This window comes from Ambystoma mexicanum, chromosome 10 (assembly GCF_040938575.1).
Source record: "Ambystoma mexicanum isolate Mex_15411 chromosome 10, UKY_AmexF1_1, whole genome shotgun sequence".
Classification (NCBI taxonomy): Eukaryota; Metazoa; Chordata; class Amphibia; order Caudata; family Ambystomatidae; genus Ambystoma; species Ambystoma mexicanum.
In genome coordinates this window covers 1,154,797,699-1,154,823,864 of record NC_090932.1, presented here as the reverse complement: position 1 = coordinate 1,154,823,864, position 26,166 = coordinate 1,154,797,699, and the positions used below count along the sequence as shown (strand labels likewise).

The following is a 26,166-nucleotide window of genomic DNA, read 5'->3' as shown; positions in this document are numbered from 1 at the left end:
TGGTGCTTGAGTTATAAATCCTGCTTGGTGTGCGATTCAAGGTGGGGAGAAGGGAATAGGGGGTAGAAGCTTTTTTCAAAGTTCTGCAGAAACTGCTACAGAAAATGTTCAAGAATTGTTTTTGTTATGGGTTTTCTAAAGAAAAATTGATTTAGAAAGACCGCAGAACTGTCACGCCCCTGCCGGAGACGAATATATGCAGGGGCTGACAGGCTCACTGGGACCAGAGAGAAAGGGGGAGAGAGAGAGAGGGGTGTGACAACCAATAAGTCAGTTTCTTTCACTGCCTGAAACACAGCTCCTGCCTCCCTGTCCTATTTCATTTTGTCATTTGTATAGCACCTTTCACCATGGGTATGGTCTCAACGGGCTATTGGTTGATAGCCCTTGGAGGGCCGAAGTAAGGGAGTAAGTTAGGAGGTGCTAGTTAGGAGTATGCATAATGGCCAATAAAGGTTGCGGGCATGATCAAGTCAATGATAGCCACCCATATCTAATTGGCATGTGTATGGGTGCAGAGATGCACACTAGGGAAATAAGCTGGAAGGGGGTGTGTGCAAGAGTATAGTCCTTTATGTGTGAAGCTACAGTTCAAAGTTTTTGTTATGAAAGGTCATACATTCTTATGGCAGAAGTACTGTGCACAGTGTCATTGGAGTTGTATGTGAGAGCAGATGCGTGAGGAGTGTGCCGTGCCTTTGGCTAATTTCAAATGAAGGGCTAGAATTGATACATTAAGCAAATTCAAATGCATCTGGGTTGATAAATTGTTATTGCCTCAAAAACGAATAAAAAACCAACAAAGCTACAAATATCCTTTTTTTTTTAAAAGTGGTTTGATCTTTTTGCACTTTTGTTTCAATATATAGATTGGGGGGATTGGGTAAGGCAATAAAATAAGGCTGGGAGATGTGGGTGCGGAGGCTGCGGGCCCCCCACCCGCATTAAAAATCATCATCACCATATGAACACATTCTGCATTTTCAGCCTAGTTTTAAATCCGTTATTTTAACATAGATCTGAGAAATTAAGGTGCATGCTTTCCACAAAGATTGAGATATTAATTTAAAAAAATAAAAAATAAATACAAACCCAACTAATCCAAAACTAGAAAAATCTTAACTTTCCCCATACACCTCTCACACGGAAACCCACACAACCACTTCTCTGCACAGCAATCTGCATGCACTTCACCGCAACAACAGACAAACACATAACCCTTTTATCAACAGCACAAGGGAACTCTCACAATCCGATAACCGTACTCAAGCTCAACGCAGTGAAAACCAAACTGATGCTGCCAAAGGAACATCCCAGCTCTCACTATTGTACTCCCGCTACACCCTACTAATCCTCCCCACTACTCTTTCAGATCTGCCAGAGCGCCTGAGGACCACTTTGATGGTAACAGTGCACTGTTCAAATACCTTTAATATAACATGTTTTTTTTTAAGGACTAGGTAATATGGGGTTTATTGATTTTTCAAACTTTAAAACAATTGTATGAGATGTGATTTGATTTCTTTATAGTGTGTTGGGAAGGGAAATTGTGTGAATGCATGTACTTTTCACAGTGTTTTCACAAAGGACAAGACCTCATAAAGCAACTTGTTTTTGGGTGGCGAGTCAGGGACATAGTGAGCTCTGTATAATTTGGAAAGTTAAAAGAGTGAAGGTAAAAAGATCCATCACAATAGTACAGGAACGCTGAGTTTAAGAGAAAAATACAGAGTACTTTAAGTTTACGTAAAGGCTAATAAGATAAAATAAGAAAACAGCGTCTTGGAGTGGAGGAGCTGCAGACATGTCAGTATAGCTTACCTTGCAAAACAGATTTTAAAAACAGGCATTTCGTAATGGGGTGTGAGATTTTATATTTGCTGGTTGTCTGCCGTCTGCAATATGTTTCATAGATCAGCGGAGCAGGAATGCCAACCATTGTTCCTTCTGAATACCTCCTTTCCAGTTGGGGACTCTGCTCCTTCCACACAAGCTTGATTATTTTCCAATGTGTAAGGTAAGTTGTTTTGCCTATTCCTTTGTTTATGCGATTTCCGATACTCCTTTCCTAGATAACTATCATTTTTTGATAAAACACTTCTCTACAAAATGTATTCCTCACATGTGTCGGTACAAACTCATATCTTGCTGTATAAAGCAGTGCAAGGGCTTATTTACACTTCTGGCGCCACAGTAATGTATTTTATATAATTCAGACTACTTCTCGTACGTCTGTGACACATTCTACGAACCCTGTCAATCACACATTTACCTTCCCTTTGAGAGTCTGCAGTGCATCCAAGTAGGCAGCAAGCATAGGCAGGCTAAGCGTCTCTACCAGCACAGCATGCAGCCACTGTAGAAGCTTGCTGTCCCAATTAACACTGGCCAGAGACTGTCGCACTCGCCGGGCGCACTTGTCCACAGCAATCCTTCGGAGTACCGGCTCGTTGGAAGCCTGCAAGGAAGAATGAGTAAAAAGTGGTGAGAAGGCCAAGGGATAAGAGAAGGAGGATGGAAGAAAGTAATAGACAGACGAAGTCAACAGGTGAGGGTAAACAAAAGGATTGCAGCAGTAACAAACAGGTGATGGGAGGAGGTACAGAAATATATGAAATATGATATTTTATTTATATCTCACCCTTACAAGTGTTTCAGGGTGCAACGAGGTAAGGGGCGTTACAAAGGAGGAACAAAACAATCTTACTAGGCCCAGTGACATCGAGAACGTGCAAGTGCACGGGACAGGGGAAAGTGCAAAGGGCAGGGGAGGAGTGGAAAAGTACTGAACATGTGCTCAAAAACAGGAAGTGCGGTCACAGATGACAAGTGCAAGAATAAGGTGCAGACAACGTGTGTCAATAAGTGCAGGAAAGGGACTACATGGTTGCAGATACAGACCGAAGTTTCAAAGAGGCAGTGTAGATGTGCGGCTGGGTGGCAGGGATCTCAGCCAAAATCAGAGGTTTGCCAGGTTCTCCGTGCCAAAACAGACAGATCAGCAGGGGAGAGGAAGAGAGAAGGCAGAAGCAAAAAGGAAATTCTTGAGGTGCTTCCAGAACCGAGATGGTTCTCCTCAAGTTTCAGAGAGGAAGGGAGGCTGTTCCAGAGGGAGGCCCCAGCCGAGGAAAGAGATCTACCCCCAACTTGTTGCTTGGAGAAGCGACTGACCCTGAGGGAGTTGGAGCTGGAGGAGCAAAGAGCTTCAGTAGGAAGGTATTTCCGAAGGAAGAGTTGAAGGTATTGCGGACCCAGGCCCCAGAAGGCCTTGTGAACAATGCAAAGGGTCTTGAACTTAATCCGTGCAGCCAAAGGGAGACAGTGAAGAGATCTCAGGGATGGAGATATCCGATCCCTGGGCTTGAGGACAAGGACAAGTCTCGCAGTCCTGTTCTGGATGGGTTGCAGAGGGCGGAGAGTAGTAGCAGGCAGATTTAGGAAGAGGCTGTTGCAATAGTCCAACCTTGAGAGAACCAAAGCTCTAGAGACAGCGAGCCTCCGGGGGAAGGAGAGGAAAGGAGGAATACCTCCGAGGAGGTGCAGTTGGTAGTTTGACTTCTTAGAGACGTCAGGGATGTGTGGAGAAAATGAAAGCGTGGAGTCGAAGATGACCCAGAGGTTCTTAGCCTCACAGGTTTGTGCAGGGAGAAGGCCAAGGGAGGCCGGCCACAGAGTGACAGGAAAGGAAGGCGCAAGAGTGCCGATGAGGAGGATCTCCGTCTTATTGGCATTAAGGCAGAGGTCGTTGGCGGCACACCACTCCACCATATAGCAACAGGTAAGATCAAAAGGGGGGGTGAACAAATGTAAGGTCAAAAGAAGCAAAAACAAAGATGATTTGAGAGCAAGGTCTGGCATATATATGGAGACTTTTTAACCCAACAGTATTCACCCATGGATAAAAAATGTGAGGATTTTCACTTCAGTGGATGGAAATAAATACTCAATGAGGGTTTGGTCATGACTTGCAACAGACAAATCTCCGACCATGCCTCAATTTATCTTTGCTTATCAAATAAGGTGTCAGCACACAGAACTCATGTGGAGAGTTTATACACTTAAGTTGCAAGAAAGAGCCCAGTGAAAGACAAAAGAGAACACACATTGGAGACCGTTGCAGTGTGTGTCTAGGACATCAACATAGTATGCATTGGTGAGTTTTAAAGCTTCCTGTCATGGCTCCATCATGGCCAGGAACTCACATGAGAAAAAGCGAGGGAGAAGACTCTATGGGTGGTGTGATGAATCCTGCGGAGTCCTCACAAAGAACCTACCTACATTCTCCTCCCAGGTGGCCAGGGAAAGGCAGACTCTTCCTGATCCTGACCCCACGGGTGGTATTAGCCAGGAGGATCACCTGGGAGGAGAACAGCCCCAGGGGAGCAGGACTCCTCCATTGGATGAGACGCAGTATTCATCTTCCTCAAGGAAGGAAAATTCAGTGATACCAAAGTATATAATGGCATGCTGTCAGAGAGAGAGGTTAACTTCCCAAGCTAACTATCTCAATGTGGGTAAAACCAATCACAACAACTTAAAATTCCTTTTAAGATCACAGACATTCACAGAGATGAAAGCTCACATAACTCCCCGAGGGATATTAAAGAAGAGTCCGTAAACATTACCCCCCCCCCCCAGGCCCTTTGAATGGGAAAAAAAAAACTGTGCTCGCTCCTCGTGGTCTCCCTTCTCCCTTTCCTCCTTCCCACTGGGGCCTCCCACATAGCCGGCCCCAGGGCCATGATCGTTACAGTGTGGAGTCGGCTTTACAGACCAGGCACCATCATCCAATACCCCGCCCCTACCTCCCACCAGCATCAGCCTTGGGCAACAGGACGCTTAAAATCCTTAGCGGTAGGGCAGCCCTACTGCCCTACCGCTAGACCCTGCAGCTAAGGGCCCCGAGGCAAAGGGCGACTAATACATTGGCGGCTCCAAGACGTGTCTGCAGGTATCCGCAGGGGAAGCCAATGAAGCCAGCAGTGAACAGACACCAACAAAAACTAAGTGAGGCCATAGACTTGAAAGTCTTTCTTTGGTATGGGTTTTATAAGCCTTCTCCAGATTAGGGAGAGGTTTCGAAATGGTTTAAGTGACCTTCGAAGGCGTCGACACTGGCGTTGATGACGCTAATGGCATTGACGTTGACTTAGACATTGGCGACGACGCTGGCTTCAACAATTGCGTCGATGAAGCCTTCGACAATGGTGTTGAAGTGTTCGACACCAACGCCATTTTACCCGGCGTTGCCTTCGATTTATGCACCAATAGGCTTGACTCTGCCGATTTGCTCTTTTTCAGAGGTATAGGAGAAGGACTATGTTCTCTAGTTGATACCCTCGTCGATTTCTCGTCAGACTTCGAGTGACTCGCCGATTTTACACTCTGCTTTGCCTTGGTAGTCTTTGACCTCCCTCTGTCATCCGAAGAATGGACAGGGGCATGGTCTCTGCGCGACTCTTTCGAGGGGGTCCAGGCCGCATTCTCGAAGATATGCAATAGAGGTCTTGAAAGCCTCCCATTTTCTAGGAGAATAATTTTTAGTTGGGCATCTGATAACCTCTGTAGAGGAAACAGAGAAAGAAGATGGGAGGCCTATGGTGGCTCTTCTTTGCGGAAGAACACCAAGATTGTCTCGACCGACTCCTTGACTGAGACTGGTTTGACTTTTTGCACCGAGACGAGTCACTCGACTCCCCAGACTTTTTATCCTTCTTCAAAGAAGCCTTCAAAGCCTCCCTCCCCGCCGCCTATTTACCTCGGCGCTCCCTGAGAGCTTTTCCCATCATGTCCTCACAGGACATGCAGTCGTCGCTCCGAAGTTCGGAACCCAGGCAGACGAGGGGTGGCGGGGAGGAGGGGGCACAGGGGGATTCGGTAATGGACATCTTTGTCCTGCAGTCATGGGATTTTTTAAACCCAGACTTTGGGGTTGAAGATTTGAAGATGAAGACATCTGACGAAACTGAAGTGTGCCGTTCAATACTTGAAGCGCGAAAGCTTTCAGAAAAACGGAACTGAAGCGGTATAGGAAGTTAAAAAAGGTGTAGGATGTCTTTGTACCTTCAACTCCAAGAGGGGAGGAAGGGTGGTCACATTTGAATCTAAGCAGAAATACAAGCATCAGAAGGAACAAGTTACTTACCTGTAACTGTTGTTCTCCAGCATGGGTCTGGCATGGATTCACATGCTCATGAATATTCCCCGTCGTCAGGCTGGGAATCCTCGGTAAAGAAAAAACCAGTATCAGTTTCGTTTCTGATCTGTCTTTCGTAGTAATAACCAATCACTGGTCTCTGCGTCATACTGACCACAGCCAATGACTGCCCTCTACCTAAGCACCGCCTCTGGCAGCCATCTTCAGATTTGGAAGCACGTGAAGTGGCAGTATGACCAAGTGAAGAGCCGCAGAGGGGTAGGCGGGAGGGTTCGCATGTGAATCCATGCCAGACCCATGCTGGAGAACAACAGTTACAGGTAAGTAACTTGTTCCTTCTCCAGCATGGGGTCTGGCATGGATTCACATGCTCATGAATAAAGAATACATAGCAGTACACACATGCACAACCACGGGAGGTGGCAAAGGCTCAACATTAAGCATTACATCAAACTCAACATTAAGCATCTTACCTCCTCACCAGGCTCACCTCAGGCGAACAGGTTGCGCAGCACTGCTTGGCCGACCCTGGACTCCTCCCTGGAATCCCGATCGACGCAGTAGAATTTCGTGAAGGTGTGCGTCGACCTCCACGTAGCAGCCCTGCATATGTCCAGCAGGGGCACACCAGAAAGGAACGCCGTGGTAGCTGCGATCGCTCTGGTGGAATGGGCTCTCGGACGGCCAGGCAGCGGTCGGTTTGCCAACCGATGACAGTACATGATACAGCCGGAGAGTTATCTGGAAATGGAAGCCTTCGAGAGAGCCTTCCCCTGATTGACAGGTCCAAAGTTCACAAAGAGTTGTGACGTCTTCCGAAAACACTTTGTGCGGTCCACGTAGAACTTCAGCGCTCTAGCCACATCCAGCGAGTGCAAAGTCCTCTCAGCCGGCGACGAAGGCGACGGGAAGAACACAGGCAACACCAAGGGTTCGTTGAGATGGAAGTCCGACGGTACCCTGGGCATGAAGGAGGGGTGCGTCCTGAGCACTACCCTCGTGTCGTGAAAAGTCAAGTACGGGGCCTTGCAGGAAAGGGCTTGGATCTCTCCCACCGGTCGTGCGGAGGTGATGGCCACAAGAAACGCTGTTTTCCACGACAGAAACTTCAACGGGGCCGAGTGCAGAGGCTCGAACGGAGGTCCCATGAGCTTGGTCAGCACCACGTTGAGCTCCCACGCCGGGGCCGGAGCCTTCACCGGCGGGAACGATCTGAACAGTCCCTTCATGAACTCCTTCACCAGACGATGAGACCACAAGGACGTCCGGCCCGTGGTTCTGGTGTATCGGGAGATCGCAGCAAGATGAATCTTGGACGCGTGTGCCAGTCCAGCTTTGGCCAGCGTCAGCAGGTACGGCAGTACCTGGGGAGCCGTAATCCGTAGAGGGTTAATCTTCTGTGCGTGGCACCAGACAGAGAACCTCTTCCATTTGTGTCCGTAGCATTTAAGAGTCGAGGACGCCCTGGCCTTTGCAAGAACCTCTCTGCAGTCGGCCGGTATGTCGTATCCTCCAAACTCTAGCGCTGCAGGAGCCAGGCCTGCAAGTTCAGCGATTTCGGGTCGTGGTGGAGGATGGCGCCTCCTTCCCTGGAGAGTAGATCCGCGTCCACCGGCAGCTTGATCGGCGGGGACGCTGACAAGTCCAGAAGGTCCGGGAACCATATCTGCCTCGGCCACGCAGGTGCGACGAGGATCATCCTGCACCGTGACCTCTTGAGCTGGTTGACGAGCCGGATTAGCAGTGGCAAAGGAGGGAACGCGTAGAGGAACAGGCCCTCCCAGGGGAACGAGAAAGCATTGCCCATGCTCCTCGCCTGGGGAAACCTGCGGGCGAACCTCCGGCACTTGGAGTTCGTCGCCGTCGCGAACAGGTCGATCTGGGGTGTGCCCCACCGTCGGAAGAGGCGATCCACTAGATCCTGCCGTAGTTCCCACTCGTGGCACGAGCGCAGCTCCCTGCTGAGTGAGTCGGCGATGGTGTTTTTTATCCCTGCCAGATGAAACGGCACCAGAAACATCCTTTGGGCGACGGCCCAATGCCACAGGTCCTGCGCCTCCTTGGACAGTGCTGGGGACCTGGTTCCGCCCTGTTTCCTGATGTAAAACATGGTGGTGGTGTTGTCGGTGAAGATCCTCACCACCTTGCCCTTGAGGGACGGAAGGAAGGACCTGAGGGCCCAGAACACTGCACGGAGCTCCAGGACGTTGATATGGAGGGACTTCTCCGTCGGGAGCCAAAGGCCTCTCGCGTGCAGATTTTCGGTGTGCGCTCCCCACCCTTCCAGGGAGGCATCCGTGGTCACTGTCTCCTGGTGGTCTGGGGTCTGGAAGTCCATGCCCGCCGTCAGATGCGCGCGGGTGCCCCACCACCGGACCGCTCGGCGGAAACTCTCGTCGAGTGTGATCCTCTCCTCGAAGCCGCCTGTCGTTTGGATCCAGCGCGCGTCCAGGAACTCCTGCAACGGGCGCATCCGGAGCCTGCACATGGGAATGAGGTAGATGCAAAAAGACATCATTCCGAGGAGGGACTTGATGGACCTCACCTTGGCCGCGTCGGAAACCAACATCCGCTGTACCTTGCCCAGGATGGACCTGGTCCTTTCCTCCGACGGGGAGGCCAGAAGGGACACTGTGTCGAGCTTCGCTCCCAGAAACAGTGCGTTTTGCGCGGGTACCAGGTGGGACTTGGCGTAGTTCACGGAGAATCCCAGGTCCGTGAGAAGTTGGACGGTCCTTGCCGTGTGCTCCACGGCGAGCTCCCTCGTCTTGGCTCGGATGAGCCAGTCGTCCAGGTAGGGGTAGACGTGGATCCCCTCGCGGCGCAGCTGCGCCGCCACCGGTGCAAGGCACTTGGTGAATACCCTGGGTGCCGACCGTAGTCCGAAGGGGAGGGCTTTGAACTGGTAGTGACGCCCTTGGACCACAAACCTGAGGAATTTTCGGTGCCCCTTTAGGATGGGAATATGGAAGTAGGCATCCTCCAAATCCAACGACGACAGGAAGTCTCCTTCCTCCAGCTGACCCGGGACGTGCTGGAGGGTGACCATCCGGAACTTCTGTGCCTTGATGAACTTGTTCAGACGTCGCAGGTCTAGGATGGGGCGCCATCCTCCCGTCTTCTTCTTCACGAGGAAGTATCTCGAGTAAACTCCGGAGCCCCGAAGCCTCTTTGGGACGAGTTCGATGGCGCCCTTCCTGAGCATCGCCTTCACCTCCAGGAGAAGCTGAGGGACGTGAAGCTCTTTCCTGGCCACGAGGGGGACGCGCGGGCACCTTCTTTGAAACTCGAGCGCGTGGCCCCGGGCTAAGGCGTCCAGCACCCAACGGTCGGTGGAGATGGACTCCCACACGCTGACGAAGCTCGCCAGCCGGCCTCCCACCGAGGTGCTTCGGTGGGGGCCCGACCCCACGGCCGGTTCAATCCTGTTTCGACAAAGCTTTGCCGCCTTGACCTCCTTGGCGACGACGGCGGGGTCCGCCAGACTTGCCTCGTCCTCTGTAGGCCTCCTGAGACGACGAGCGGGCCACTTGACGGTAGGTGGAGAAACCGCCGCCGGAACCTTTGGAGGCGCCCTTGCCTCCGCTGCTCCGAAAGGGCGTCCGTCGTTGCTGCAGAACCCCAAGGGCCCGGGCCGTCTCAGTGTCCGCTTTAATGGCCTGAAGGGAATCGTCCACTGTTCTCCCAAACAGGTTGTTCCCATCGAACGGCATGTCCAGGACTCTGGTCTGTACGTCTTGACGGAAGTCCGTAGCCTTGAGCCATCCACACCGCCTAAGGCACACGCCGTTGCCCAACTGGCGAAACCCAGTGTCGGCGATGTCCGTCGCAATAGTGATGGCGTGGTCCGACGCCACCTCACCTTCCTGTAGGATCTCCAGGGCATCCGCCCTCTTGTTGTCCGGTAGGAAGTCCAGCAGGGGAGCCAGTTTGTACCATAGCTCCCTGTCGTAGCGGGCCACGATAGCCAAGGCGTTGGCCGCTTTAATCGTCGTCGCTGCAGACGAGATGACCCTGCGTCCCATAGCGTCCAATTTCTTTCCCTCGCCGTCTGGTGGGGAAGTCGATGTGGAGGCCGCACCCACCCCCGCTTTCTTCCTGGCCGCCGCGGAGACGACGGAGTCCGGGGTAGGCTGCGCCCGGAGGCACAGGGGGGCCGCGTCCGGGACCCGGTACTTCTTCTCGTACCGGTCTCTTCTAGCTGGCGTCGTGGAAGGGTTCTTGAGGAGGGCGAGGCCCTCATCCCAAATGTCATCCAGTAGAGGCACCGCGAGGACCGTCTTCCTCTTGGCCTCGCGCCGTTGATAAAGGAATCCTTCCTTTTTCTTCTCCTCAGGGCAGAGTTGGAAAAGCTCGGATGCCCTGGCGATCATGGAGTAGAACGATCCAATCTCGTCGGGCGGAGAAGCCCTGGTGGGAGGTGACGACGGTAGATCCTCGTCGTATACCTCGTCGTCCGTACCCGTCGCTGCCGTGTCAGTCCCCGTATCATCCCCTCGGGTGGACGGGGAGGAGGGCTGGACGGGGCGCGACGGCTGAAAAGGAGGTGGAGGGTGAATCCTTCTTTTCTTGGGCGGGGGAACACCAGAAGGTCCCGGTTCAGGATCCCCCGACGGGAGAGGTTCCTCCGTCGGCAACGGTAGTCTCGTCCTTATCTCTGAGCATAAGGACTGTATAGCCAACAAAATGGCCGCCGAGTTGTCTTGCGGCGCTGGCAGAGGGGAATCCGACGGGCGATCAGGGGCCCCGTCGGCACCCTCGACGATGTCGTCGTCACCTGCGTCGGGATCCATCCCGACGGGCCGGTCTTCATCCACGCCAAGGCCGTGGCTTAAGACCTCGATCAGCTCTTCCTCCGAGGTTGAAGCCGAATCTACGACGACGCCCTGCCCCCCCCTTTTTCTTCCCCGCTGGGGATTTCACGGGGGTCCTATCGATGGGCACAAAAGAGGACTCCCTCCGAGGTGGCAGGGAGACTCTGAGCCCCGAGATCGCCACCACTGGTGTAGCCTCCACAGGCTGAGCCAGGGCCGCCGCGACAGTATCGATAGAGGGCTTGGCCGGATGGATTAAGGCCTTCACCACCTTAGGTGCGCTCACCGCCTTATCCTTGAGGGGGGGGACACTGCCTCGCTCCCCCTCCGATGGGGCCTTAGAGCTCGACCGGGGCCTCTCCAGGAGCTTCGCCGGGTGCTCGCCCTTCCTCTTACCCGACCCAGAGCGTTGGCTCGTGGTTGAAGGTGCCGGGGAGGGTGCGCCCTGCCTGGCGCCCGTAGAGCCCGACCGTTCGGCGCTCCCGGTGCCAGCGGACTCGCGGTGCTTGGCCTTGTGTTGGACCCCCGTCGCCGGGGCGTCCTCAAAGGTCTTAGAAGACCGCTCGGATTTCTTCCTCTTCTTCTCGCCTGACGGGCTCTTCCCTTCCAGCCAGTTGGCGAGGCGTTGATGGCGGTCCTTCATGGTCCGCTCCGACATATTGCCGCAAAACGCACAGTCCTTCTCCACGTGCGTCTTGTCCTCATGTAAGCAGTAGAGACAAAAGGAGTGTTCGTCCTGCTTAAAGACGTTCTGCAGCTGGCATCCAGGGCAGACCCTGAACAGCTTTCCGGGCGTCGAGCTTCCCTTCTCCTGGGCCATGTCCGGGCCTGAGAAGCTTCTGGAGTCCTCCAAAAACGTAGCTCGACGAAATCTTCACCCTTGAGGGGCGCAGACGAATCCGACACGGGTCCCCGTTGATCGGATGGAGAGTCGGTGGAGCTTGAGGCTCTTTTGACCGAAAAAAACGAAGTTTTTGAGAAAAAACGTGAAAAAATAGCACTAACGCTCGAGAGCAATAGCACGAGGATCCCAACACATGAACGTGTGGTAAAAATCTGAAGATGGCTGCCAGAGGCGGTGCTTAGGTAGAGGGCAGTCATTGGCTGTGGTCAGTATGACGCAGAGACCAGTGATTGGTTATTACTACGAAAGACAGATCAGAAACGAAACTGATACTGGTTTTTTCTTTACCGAGGATTCCCAGCCTGACGACGGGGAATATTCATGAGCATGTGAATCCATGCCAGACCCCATGCTGGAGAAATATGATAAGTAATTAATGTCTGAGGCTTATGATCTGCTTTGAATCACATGCTGTGCATAGACTAGCGAGCAGTACAATGTGAAGTGGTGGGTTGTTTGACGGTACAGTGGCAAAGAAAGGTCTTAACACTGCTTTACCCACCTGTGAATCACCCTTAAAATGTGCATCTAAGCAGTATTGTTGCGTAATGGTGTGAACGGAACTCCAAGTAGCTACCCTGCAAATGGCACATAAAGGTACATTTGCAATGAAAGCTAAAGTACCCCCTGTGCCTAGAGTAGTGTGCTGTAGGCAGTTACGGTAAAGTCCTATTTGAAAGAGAACAAACATCTGGGTGCATTTCACAATCTATTTTAAAATAGCCAAATTGGAGATGGGATCCCCTTCTCTTCCAGTGGAAACAAAGAATTGGTTTGTTTTCCGTAGTGTAGTGGTTTTGTCTTATTGAGCCAATTCATCACATCTATCCTCATATCAAATGTATGAAGGCTCCTCTCTGCTGAATTTGTAGGATTTTGGAAGAAAGCTGGAAGTTCTATAAACTGATTGACATTGAACTTCGAAATGAATTTAGGAGAGAAGCGTGGATGTGTGCGCAAAACCACTTTGTCCTTGTGAATAGTGACAAATGGATCTTGAACTGAGAGCACCTGCAGTTCACTCGCCCTTCTTATTGATGTAATAGTCACGAGAAAAGTAGTCTCATAGGTGAGGCATTTAAGACTGATCTTGTGCATTGCCTGAAAAGGAGGGCCCATCATTTTATTAAGGACAACATTCAAGTCGCATCCGGGAGTGGGAGTTGAAATTGGAGGTTGCAATCTTTTGACTACTTCAATAAAGGCTTTAATAACAAGGACCTTCCACCATGAAACCTTACTCTGAGAGGAGGTGTATGCAGACAGAGCAGCAAGATGAACTTTAGTGAATTAAAGAATAGCCATGAGTGTAAGAGGTAAAGTAGGTATAGAACAATATGATGTATGATCGTATCTCTCCAGCTCTGAAATCTCTCCATTGGCTCCCAGTGGATGCAATGATTAAATTCAAAACCCTCTGCATTGTCCACAAGGCTTTCTGGGGCCTCGGTCCAAAATACCTTCAGCTATCCCTCCGCAAATACCTCCGCAAATACCTCCCCTCTCGAGCTCCTCTCTCCTCTACCTCCAACTCCCTCAGGGTCAGTCGTTTTTCAAAGAAATGAGCTGGGGGTAGGTCTCTGTCTTCGGCTGGGGCCTCCCTCTGGAACAGCCTCCCTGCCACTCTAAAACCTGAGGACCATATCCGGTTCCAGAAGCCCCTCAAGACCTTCCTCTTTTCTTCTGCCTTCGCTCCTGCTCTCCCCTGCTGATCTGTTCTCTTGGCACCGTGCACCTGGCCACCCTCTGTCCTCTGGTCCCAGGTACCTGCTCACCCTGCCACCCTCCTGCACTGCCTCCGGGCCACCCCTTGCACTTGGGTCTGTATCTGTACCCATACAGCCCCCCCCTCTTTTTTATTCCTGCACTTATCAGACCTACCCTGTCTGCTGCCTTAAACCTAGCACTTGCAAATTGCTGGCTGCACTACCACTGTGTTGCCTTTATTATTTATTTAATGTTATCCGTTTCTCCTCTGCTTCGCACTTTCCACTTCTCCCCCTTCCATGCACTTATCCCCTCCCCCTCTCCCATGCACTTGCGCGTTCTCAATGTCACTGGGCCTAGTAAGATCGCTGTTTTGTTCTCCCCTGTTCTCCTACCTTGCCTTGTCACGCTCTGAAACACTTGTGTACGAGCGCGATCGAAATAAAATATCAATTTCAATGTGTACAGTAAATTGGATTGATGCTATGTGAATGACGCTAAATGACAAAGGTTTCCAATTATTGAAAGAACAGTGTCTGGTATAGGGTTTACATGCTTCCTAAAGGGTGTCCATTCATCTTTGTAGGGGGTTTAAATGTCCAGCCTCTATGAACTTAATGTTTGAGGACATGGATGCAGTGTTGACCCCTTTTCTTGGGACAGCATGGTTTAATAGCACGGTAGTTTGACTGGAGGGCAGAGTGACATTTTCATTAGATGTGATGACCACGGTTGACATGCCCACATTGGAGTTAGGACAAGTTTGACTTGTTCCTTGTGCATCTTGTGGACTATCTCTTGTGGTGCATCTCATCCGTCTCCAACTTCTTCAGGGTCAGTCGCTTCTCCAAGCGGTAGTAGATCCCTTTCTTCTGCCGGGGCCTCCCTCTGGAACAGACTCCGTGCCTCTCTGAAACTTGAGGAGAACCATCTCCGGTTCCGGAAGCATCTCAAGACCTTCCACTTTGCTTCTGCTTTCTCTCCTCCTCTCCCCTGCTAATCTCCTGGCTGAATCTGAAACTGCACTGGTTACCTGGCTACCCTCTAATCTCGGGCCCAGGTCCCCTCCCCGACAGTTGCACTCCTGCACTGCCCCCTGGCAACCCTTGCACTCGGGGACCGTTTCTGTATCCCCTACAGCCCCTACTAGCACTTGATCCCTTAGGTCTGCTCTTACCCTTGCCACCAGCTGGCCTCACTTTTATTTATTGTCTTTATTTATCTTTACTGTTATCCTATGTACTGCACTGCCCCCTCCCCTTTCCACCACACCCCCCCCCTCCTTCCCTGCACTTGCCTGATCTCAATGTCACCTGGCCTAGTAGGATCATTGTCAGTCATCCCTCCGTTTCCTCTCCCTTGCCTCATCACGCCTTGAAACACTTGTGTATAGGCGCACTATAAATGCCATATCATATATCATATCTATCTTGTTGAGAGGTGTGGGGGGGGGGGGGGGTGCAGCGTCAGCAAATCCCCCTGATCAATTCATCCACAGGGCTTTCCCCTTGTATCTTGTTAGGGGACACCTGGAGGCGTAGTTTGGGCATTGTGCGTTCTCCAGTGCGGCAAATATATTGATTTCTGGATGACCCCAGTCCGAGAAGATGCTGTGTAAAATGTTTGCGTGCAATTGCCATTCGTGTTCTACGAGAAGTTGAACGTTGCTGCTGTGCACATCTTCTAGAAGATAGTGTTCATCTGGAACATGTAACTCAGCGCCCAAAACCAGATGTCCTGGGCTAGTTTGGACAGACATGGTGAGTGTGTTTTGCACGTTTTATTTATTGAACATGGCCGTTGTGCTGTCTGTTAAGACTAGGACTGTTTTGCCTTGTAGTTGGTGTTTGAAGGCCTTTAGGGCTTTGCTTTGAACACTGGTACTAGTTCCAAAAAGGTTGATGTGTTTGTCTGCTAACGACTGAATCCACACGTTCAACGTTATATGGTGAAGAAAGTGCACCCCCCTCACCCACACAGGGATGAGTCTGGTTAGAGTGGCTTCTATTGTGGGGGTGGTGAATGATTTTCCCTTAATAAAAAGATCAAATGGATTGTGTGCTCCAACGTATTCCTCATCTTTGACATTTAGTGTCCACAGCTCGGCTGCTTCGGAAATATTTCGGCAGAGGGCGCCCTGCGTCGGGTCAATGTCCTTCAAAGGCCCCAGTCGAGGGTGACGTCATCGGATGTTATAATTAGCATGCACGGCGCCCATTACCTCAGTTCAGTTTTTTCCGCAAACGTGTTTGCCTCATGAAACTCAGCGCCTCGTACTTTCTAGTATTTGCTGTGAAGTTCTTCGATATGTCTTAGTCTTCCACTCCAACGACACCTCGTCCTGGTTCACGAAATGGCAGGACTGCGGATACAAGATGGCCATCACGGAACTGCCTGTGGTGCCTCGGTGGGGGCCATGACACGGATACGTGCTCCAAGTGCCAGTCGATGACTGGAAAGGCCTTGCGGGAACGAAAGGGGAAACTCGAGGTAGGCAAGGTGTCCAAGCCCCATAAGTCCCGACCTGCTGGGCCTTCGACCAATGAGTCGAGAGGTGACTCTCCTCAAAGGAAGGCGGCCAATCGTTCAATGTCCCAGAGTGGTTCCCGCCACTTGTCCTCCTCGTCGAAGCTTACGAGGAGAAGGCACCACTGGTCGCCTTCCAAGTCTTCTTCAAAGGGGCATCCCAGAGAGGGTGCGTTGCCCGTACAAACATAGACGCCCGCTGAGTGGGAAGCTTTCCGCATGGAAATGCTTAAAAATTTCGAAAAGCAGGGCAAGGCCCCATCCGCGCCTTCTGTTGAAGCCGGCAGGGAACGGTCTCCACCAGATACTCGCGCACCCTGTACCCGGGTAAACGGTGCGATCCTCATCGCTCCAGACGTGAAGCGAGGTCACGTCTCCATCGAAACCATCCAAACCCTCAATGCCATCTAAGAAGTCGACGCCATCGGCACCACGTCAGTCCATAGTCCCTGTTGAGTCCTCTGCCCCGATCAGACCGTCAATGCCTTCGGAGCCGTTGACTTTGTAGCCTCCGGCTGTGCTACCTAAGAAGAGGTGTACTCCTCTGCCAAAGAAAGACTAAGTCCCTCACCTCCATTTTTGAGGAGAAGGAACATTCTGATGAGGGTGAGGCTCCTTTTGGTCTCCAGTTTGGCACCACTAATGTGCCAGAATGCCTCATCGCCGAGTAGAGTAGGATGCAGGATCTTTGTGATTCCTTGCATAATGCAAGTGGTATAGACACTTCTCACGAGCTGGAGTTCGGCAGAGCGGACCCTGGGGAGCATGCAGACTCCTCGTACCGACAACTTATGTCGAGAGGTGTGGAGTATTTCGGCTGGTCCAGGCCTGGTGTCACTATGATCAGGATGGTTTTACGGACATTTTGGATCAGGGTCCTCCTACAGATCCTATATTGCCATTTCATGTGGCTCTACAGAACAGGGTGGCAACAAATTGGGAAACGGAGACTAATCTGGCGGCGACTAAATCTTTGGCAAGAAAATACTTCCACTCCAGTAGCAACCCAGGCTACTGTCATCTCACCCCACTCCTGAGAGTCTGGTGGTCCAGGCAGCCACGGCTACCTCTAAACAGGGACAATAAGCACGAGTGGGATGGGCGTGCAAGGTATTTTCAGCTGGCAGTATGGCATTGAAGTAGGGGAACTCCTCTTGCGCCTTGGCAAGATTTTCGTACACTCTGTAGGAGTGCATATCTATGGCGGCTGAGCATATTCCCGAAGGGGAAGAAAGGGAGGGCTTCCTGGCTCCTGTTAAGGACGGCAAGGAAGCCCGGTGTGAATCCATTCAGTCTGGGTTGGGTGTTGCAGACAGTGTCAGCAGGTCCATGGCTACGAGCACCGTGATACACAGGTTTGCGTGGTTGCAGAAGTCCGGTTTTGCACCGTATGTGCAAGCTAGACTTCTGAACATGCCATTTGACAGGTCTCATCTTTTTGGCAGCAAGGCTGACGAGAGCCTTGATAAGCTGCAGACCTCTAAAGCAGCTGCCAAGTCTTTGGGTGCCGCTGTTAGGCAGCCTCAGCCTTTTCGTCCTAGCGGACAGCAATGGAGGAGTAGATCTTTTAGTTACTACTCCTCATTTGGAAGAGCGAGAGGAATGGCCAGTCAAAGAGGCCAACATAAGTTTCCTCATGGTGGACGAGGTAGAGGTGCCAAAGCCGCTCAAGAAGCAGCCTCTTTGCCATCAGGCTCTTCTACTGCCGCTTCAAAACCACTCTGAGGCCTTTGGTCACAGTTCGCCGGTGGGGGGTAGGCCGTCTCAGCATCTGGAAGAATGCCGAGCCATTACTTCGGATGCTTGGGCTCTGGAAACAATAGCCCACGGGTACTGCCTTCCTTTTCTACGGAAGCCTCACGACAATCCACCGGGAGTATGCCCTTTGAGGGTTCCAGATCCGCTCCTTGTGCAGGAAATATTAACCCTGCTAGAGAAAGGCAATATAGAACCAGTGCCTGTAGCAGAGAGGAACAAGGTCTGCTACACCCCTTATTTTTTTATTCCCAAAAAGGACAGGGGACCGAGACCCATCTTGGACTTGAGGTACTTGAACAAGTTCCTCTGGAAGAACAAGTGCAAGATGGTCACTCCTTCTCGGATCTTTCAGGCCCTCCAACTTCATCAGGATTGGTTGGTGTCAATGGACCTTCAGGATGCTTATTTTCATTGCCGATCCATCTCAAGCACAGGAAATACCCGAGGTTCATCGTTGGCGGCTCACACCAACAGTTTTGAGTCCTGCTATTCGGGTTGACTTCCGCCCAAGGGTATTAACCAAACTGATGGTGGTAGTGGCAGCTCATCTCAGGAGAGTGGGGATTCACTTCTACCCCTACCTGGACAATTGGCTGAACAAGCCTTAGATCATCTCAACGCTACCAGTCACTCCCTTCACAGACTGGGCTTCTCCCTCAATTTCAAGAAGTCCCATATGACCCCTCCCCAACAGCTTCAGTACATCGGGGCTGTCTTAGACACGTCCCTGGGGAAGTGCTTGCCACCCAAGGTGAGGGCTCAAAACCTTCTCCAGATGGTAACCAAATTTCAGAATGCCCAGAGTGTTCTGGCCTTCAAATTCTTAAGGTTGCTCAGCCTCATGGCATCCTGCATTTTTCTGGTGCCAGAGGCCCGTCTGAGGATGAGGTCTCTTCAGTGGGCGCTCTGGACTCAATGGTCCCAATTCTCAGGCAAGATGTCGGATCGCCTTCAGGTTCCAGTCAGGGTCTCACAGGATCTTCTGTGGTGGGCCTGCGAGGAAAACCTCAGAAAGGGAGAACCTTTTTGGCAGCCATAGCTGGAGGCAATTGTAGTGACGGAAGCTTCCCTCACAGGGTATTAGACACCAGGAAAGCTACATTAGAGCTTCCAGCTCCAAATATAGGAGATATCAAAAGGGAGATCAGAGCGTGCTTAAACAACCAGCGGGTCTCTCTCAGAGTACTAGCGAGAATAGTAGGATTATTAGCAGCCTCCATTCAGGCAATATTCCCAGGCCCTTTGCACTATCGAGCGCTGCAGAGACTAAAAGATAAGGCACTTGCAGCAAGGTTTGAAATATCATCAGCAAGTGCCGCTGGATCAGGAATCCATCACAGAGCTGGAATGGTGGTTGAAGAATATGGATGCCTGGAATGGGCGTGCCATCTACGGAGACCAGCCAGACCTGGTAATCGAGTCAGACGCCAGCCGGAGGGGCTGGGGAGCGAGATGCTGCCTATAACTTCTGGCAGGATCTTTTGCGATCAAGGCATTCACAAGAGGAAAGGTGAAGTCGTGCATCCTGCTGAAGATGGACAATATCTCAGCAGTCCAATACATATATCACCTAGGGAAACGAAGCCCAAGTTCCTGGCTGAGCTGGCAAAGGACTTATGGCATTTCTGCCTCCAGTCAGGGACATCAATGACCGCAGAATACCTGCCTGTAACACTGAACGTAGTGGCAGACTGGAACTCACAGTACCTGACGGACTCCAGCGACTGGAGACTAGATCCAGCAGTGTTTGATTCTGAACATGAGGTGGGGCCCAGTGCACCTGGAGCGGTTTGCATCCCAGCTCACTGCCCAAACAGATGATTACTTCAGTTGGAGGCTACACCCGGAAGCTCGAGGGACAGATGCTTTCCTACAGGAATGGTCAGGCGGCCCACACTATGCATTTCCCCCCTTCGTGATGTTGAGTAGAGTTCTAGTGAAATGTCGGAGGGAGAAAGAGTTGATTTTAGTGGCACCATTGTGGAAATCACAAGTGTGGTTCCCCACGCTAATGGAGCCGATGGCAGACCTGCCGAGGGTACTCCCCGAAGGAGACCAACTGCTCACGGACCCAGCTGGGTTGTGTCATCCTCCGAGAGCGAGAGGGACGCTTCCGCTCGTCGCATGCAGGATATTAGGAGACGCTGGGCGCTGCCAGGAATTTCGACGCAGGCTGCTGAGCTTATTGCAGAATCCTGGGCTCCATCCACTAGGAGGAGCTACGACGCGGCTTGGGCCAAGTGGACAAGCTGGTGTAAAGGGAGAAGTTTTCATCCTGTTTCAGCACCTGTAGTAGCTATATTGAATTTCCTAGCTCAATTGTTGCAAGATGGGAGAGCATTTCGTACCATAGGAGTATACAGATCGGCAATTTCAACAGGACACCTGCCAATTGAGGGGATCCAAGCAGTGGAACACCCAGCAGTAGTGAGGCTCATCAGGGGAGCAAGGTATAAAAAAAAAAAAGGTGCCCCCGGAGCCCAAGTATAATACAATTTGGGATGTCCCAGTGGTACTACGTTTGTTGGAGAGCTGGCCAACATATAGGTATCTGTCCCTAAAACAGTTAGGCAAGCTGGCGATACTCTTACGCCTTATATCATGTAAGCGAGTGTCAGATGTTAAGGTGCTGGAGATTAACAGGTGCTCCTTTGGCCCGGAAGGGGTGACCTTTGAGATAGTCAAGAGGCCTAAGACAGGGATAACTGCCCATTATCCGCATTTCCCGAGTAATGCTAAATGGTGCGTGGCAAGAAGCATTAAGGAGTATGAATGTAGAACAGCAGATAGCAGACGAGCTGTTATTAATAGCACATAGGAAGCCCTTTCACGCGGTTAGGACAGCCACCATTGCGAGGTGCATCAAGGAAGTAATGTAAGCAGCAGGTGTTGATTTAGGAATGTATGGGGCGCATTCTGCGAGAGGAGCAATGGCCTCCAGAGCCTTTATGGCAAGAGTATTGTTGCGAGAGATGTTAGCAGCGGATTCGTCTAGTGACCGCACATTAAAGAAGTTTTACTTCAAACCAACTGAAAGTTTGGCAGTTACAGTGTTGGGAAAGCTTTGAACAAGCGTCCAGTCTTGTCATAGAATGAAAATTACCCCTGCTAGTTGTGCAGGGAGTATTAATTCTATTAAAGACTAGGAGGCGAGCATTAAATTCCCACCCGATCATGTACTATCTGATAATGCGATATATATGGATTATGACAGTACATGGACACCACCCTGAATTTCTTTATTGTACATTCCCTAGGGGAAGAGCAGAAGAATAGCTGAAAGCAGAGACGGTGGTCATCGTAGCTCGAGAGGAAGGTCGAGAAGCCGAGAGATCAGCGGCAAATAAGTTGACAGGTTTGAGAGTCTTCGCACTGTTAGCGGGACATAGTTATGGAGTTCAGTGACAGTTCAAAGCACGTAAAAGAAGAGGAGGAGCCCAGGGACAGGATGTGTGTCATGGCTGGGCTGAAGGGAGATGGACTACAGAGGCTATGGGACTTGTGATTTTAAGAAAGAAAAAGTTACTGTTGGATATTTTTCAGAGTTTTTATATGTTTGTTGAAACTGCTGAGGAGTAGTAATAAAAGAAGTTGAAGCAGAATGCTCGCCTCCTAGTCTTTTATAGAATTAATACTCCCTGCGCAGCTAGCAGGGGTAATCTTCATTGAAATATGAAAGCATGCAACTTTCATATCTAAAGTTGCCATGTAATCCCACTGTTTCAGAAGAGGGGTTCCCCCTCCTGCATAATGGTCATCCTGAATTTTTGAGGCTTGACATACTTGTTTGCAGGACACAGATCATTGGGCACACAGGGCTCATGGTAAAGTCATTTTTGGGTACAAGGAAGTATACTGATTAGATACCCTTGTTTACCTCTAGAACAGGGATGAGTTCCATCACTCCTTTCTGTAGTAAGGGTCTTTGAAGGAACTCCATAGAATAACCATTGGCTTTGGTTGTTAACACACACTGATCTGAAGTTCTACTCCCATACGTGGTGAATGATGTAATTCGACCTCCTACTGGAGATGCATGGGAGGGGACCCAAACTGGTATATCATTTATTGGTGGGGGTAGGTAAGCTTCTAGTGGCTGCACTCCTGCCTCTACCCTTGCTCCGCCAGGAACATCAACGCTGTGAGGTTTGGAAAGTGGATGATGTACAATGGGTCAAGTACCAGGGGGAAGAACCAGAGGAGAACCCTGATTTAGTGGGTCGCAAGAATGTTTGGGAACAAAAAGGATCGGTAGGTGTTGAATACTCCACGTTGAACGTATGGTTGATTGGAGATCTGGCTCAAGGTCTTTAATGGGTAAAGCTTCTTTTTCGGCTGTTTCCAGGGCATCGTCTATAGCTTTTCCCAAACAAGACAGATTCTTCAACTGGCTTATTTAAGAGTGGCTTGAGTTTTTGGTTTAAAACCAGAATTGCGAAGCCATGAGGGCTTTTTAATAAAGTACTTTTTGCAAGGATCCTGCCAGCTGTTTCGGCAGAGTCAACAGTATTCTTTAAGATGTTCTGTGCAACTTGCCTGCCCTAAATTTTGCATAATTGAGACTTTATAGGCTCAGAGACATTATCTAAATTGCTTTGAAATAACCCTGATAACTTGCCAAGAGTGGTGTTAGAAATGATTTTTGAGTTAGCGGCAGAAGTAACTCATTCCCAGAGCGCAACATTTTTTGCATTCCTTGTCTGAGATGCCTCTGAATTGGATAAGTGAACCCCAGCAGGCTTTATAGTAGTTATAACTACTAGAGAGTCGGGTGTAACATGGCCCTGAATGTAGAGGGTCAAAAGGAGCAGGTTTAAACATATTTTCTATTTGAGGGCTAACCACCCTTGTACAGGATGGTATAAATAGGAAAGGTGCAACTCTCTTCTTAACAAAGATTGGCCAACAGCTTGCTTTTTTTTTTTTTTTTTTTTAAGATATCTTCCACAAAAATCAGTATCTGGAAGAGACTCCCGAGTTTTAACCTGGAAGTGTTCAGATGCTTTTCTCTTTTAAAAGTAAGCTGGCAAAAAGAAGCTCATCTGTAGGAGATGAGTCACCAAGCTGAACTGTGAGATCAGGGTCTGCAAAGATTAAGTCTGGCTCATCCACATAGCGGGCCACATACCCCGATTGGTATAGCCTGCCATGTACCCTGATCTTCACCCCCCTTATTCTGGCGATAATAAAGCTCATCTTGGTCACCTTGAAAAATATTAGATGTCTGGTCTGTAACATCAATCTAAGAATGGGTAAGAGAAGTGAACCCCAAGTGATTTTGGGGGATGTTCTTCTAAAAGAAGTGCCTTTTGTTTAACAGGATAGATATCCATGAATGTGACAAACTGATTCTTTGTCCACAGTTAGTTCAAACTTTTTAGTCCATGTACCGGTCCTAGGTGTATCTGGGAGGGGAAACAATTTCCTCTGGGCTTATAGATTTAGATGAGATTTCTTTGTACTCTGCAGGGACTGGGACAATGGCTCTGTTACTTTGTGTTTTTGTGCATTTTCACTTCATGTTTGGATTGGGAATAGTGTCGACAGCCGTTTCAATTGTACGGAAATGGCATCAGTCGAGAGTTTAGACGCGGCAATGTGCGTTTCCCTTGTCTTGGAGCTCTGCGCTGGATGCAAGTTTCAAGCGGGTCTTGAAAGCGATGCTGCGACAGATTGACGAAGTAGTTGCTGTATGAGCCTTCTTCGATGATCCCTTTGAAGGATGGCCTGGGGCTTTGAAGGATGGCCTGGGGCTGTGTGCTTATGTGTATGCACTTGTGTGTCCCTGTTGCCAGAAGACTTCCCAGGATGGTTGTGGGTGATGTCCCTGGCCTTGGGAACCTGTTTATCATGCGGGTCGACCATCCCCAAGCTCAGTCTGGAGCTCTGGCTGGGCTGCGTTACAGCTTTTCCCTGCGGGGAGGTATTGGCATACTGCTGGGGCTCCCTCTTCGGGAAAAGCTATAACACAGGCCAGCCAGAACTCCAGGACGGTTGAGGTGATCCTGCCGGGGCTCCCTAGGAATAATGCTGCACTTGGGGATGGTCAATCCACATGGAAGACAGGTGCCCATGGCCGGGACATCACCAACCCGACCGTCGTGGAGTTATAGCTGCGCTATATTAGAGCTTTTCACTCCGGGTAGGGATGGGGACCCTGCCAGGGCTCCCTGGGACTAGCGTTGGAATTGTGGACGGTCGACACTTTCTGCCCAGGTAGATGCACCCACATATGTGAAGTACCGTTTTCGTCGGGACACCTGTGGGAATGTAGGACATGTGTTGTTGGTGGCGTGTTTCGGTGGTTTCCTGGTGGCAATGTCTGAAAATTGTGTTTTTTCCCCTACATTTTTTACTTTGGCGGGCATTGTGGCTTATAAATTTTAGTCAGATCTCTGGACTCCCACGGGTGCCTTCTTTTCAGAAATGCATGGGGTTCCACGTTTCCCTTGGTGGCTGCAACACCCCAGACCCAAATCTGTTGGTTATCCACAAGACCAAAATCTTAAAAATGCCCTCTTCCCAAACCCTTTGGGATACACCAGTGGTTTAGCCTTTTCCCTTTATTTATTTGCATTTGTAAAGCGCACAACTGCCCTCCGGCATCATGGCGCTGTTAAGAAGGCTTACTTGGTTACATAAGAGCTTGTGAAAAAACAGACTTGGTGACAATAAGTGCTGGCAAAGAATACAGTTTGCCTGATCCAGTTGGAGGGGCAGTGTTACACTTCAGACTTCCCCGCGGGCATCCTTGCAAAATACTACTTCTTTACAGGCTCCTCTATGGTCCAGGTACAAGCTACCATGGCGTCTGTACAAACGTCGACGCACTCCAGGTCACCTGACACGTATTGTACGTGGAAGACGTACAACAAGCCACACCCCTCTTACGACTATAAAACCACCGTCTTCCAAGGGGCTCGTTGCTGCTAATTAGCGTTACCAGCTACACGTGGTTTTTGTACCGTTTCCTCTTCGTGTTTCCTTACACGAATCCTTCTGAACTCCTGGTTTTGACCCATTGCCTGACTTTTGGATTGCTTCGTCTCATCCTTTATTCCTGTCGTGCTCATCTGGTTGTTGGACTAGGAACGCTACTGGATACGTCTCTTTTTTGGCAGTTCTTCCCAGCTGCCGCTCTGCTCTTCAATTGCCGTATTCTATCTGGATCATCTCAACAGCTACTCAGCTATACTCCGGTACATACCTATTGCCTTCCATGGATATTGTCTTCTGTTGGATTCTGGGACATTGAGTGACTTTTCTTGTGATTGCTCTTAAGTGCACATGAACGCCCTCCTGAACTGCACCAACCCGGCACTAGTGCGTCCCTCGTGCCGTTCGGGGTTACTTACCTGTACTAACTTCCCTGTTTGTTATTTTCTCCTGTCGTTGTCTTCAGAAGCCTGGACTCCTCTTACTCTACCATCTTATTTCAGGTCAGTGGTTATCAATCCTATAGCTATAGTGGGAACCGATACTGAATTAGTTCAATTCCACTCATTTGTGTTATTCTTTATTTAGATCATTCCCGGGGAAATTCAACTCCACTCCAATATCTATATAGGTAGTTGTCCCATCATTTCAGCTGTTCTAAGTACTTGCATAATATCAACACTGTCTAATATCTTGGTATTCTTTTGCAGCATTGGTATTGGCGGTGTGTGTTCTCCCCGCTCTTTTATTCAATTGACATCTCTGTCTGTTCTAACTAAAACAGCAGAGAGGTACATTGTGGAAAAGAGCCCCTCTTTGAGGAAGCCCGAGTCTTGTACTCAGGGGAGCTGGGATGGAAGGCTGAGTTTGGAATCTTATACCACCAACATCTCCAAGGTCATTATCTCTGTATCTTCGGCCTACTCAGAGTGGTGAGTAACAGAATTAGCAGCCTTAAAAATGTCCACAGAGGCCAGTGATGCTTTGAATCAAATCGTGCAAATGGTCACGGATCTACGTACCGACTTGACCAATGCACAAGAAGCACCGCGCCAACGCATGGACGCCATTCAGTCTTTGGTTACCACACCAGCGTCACAGATGGCTGGTGCTGGAGCTACAGCATCAGGTTCAGGGTTTCCACCTCCACAGCAGGAATCAAACCCGATCATGCTTACCACCCAGTTCCCTCTAGCTCCTCCTGAACGCTTCCTAGGTGACCCTAAACAATACCGAACCTTCATTAATCAATGCAAATTTCCCACATCTACAACCAAAGCGGCTTTTGTTTTGTCTCATTTGGGAGGCACCGCAGCCGCATGGGCTAACCCGTTGTTGGAATCTAATAGTCATGTTCTTTACAA

General features: G+C 50.2%; 1 protein-coding gene across 4 annotated transcripts in view; it reads right to left on the bottom strand.

The window, feature by feature from the left end:
- KANSL3 (KAT8 regulatory NSL complex subunit 3) overlaps positions 1–26,166 on the bottom strand; it is a 1,222,374-nt gene that overhangs the window by 937,405 nt on the left and 258,803 nt on the right. For all 4 annotated transcript variants that reach the window (XM_069619075.1, XM_069619076.1, XM_069619078.1 and 1 more), the window contains one exon: positions 2,273–2,458. In XM_069619075.1, the coding sequence (XP_069475176.1) occupies positions 2,273–2,458 (186 nt within the window). The remainder of the gene's footprint in view (positions 1–2,272; positions 2,459–26,166) is intronic.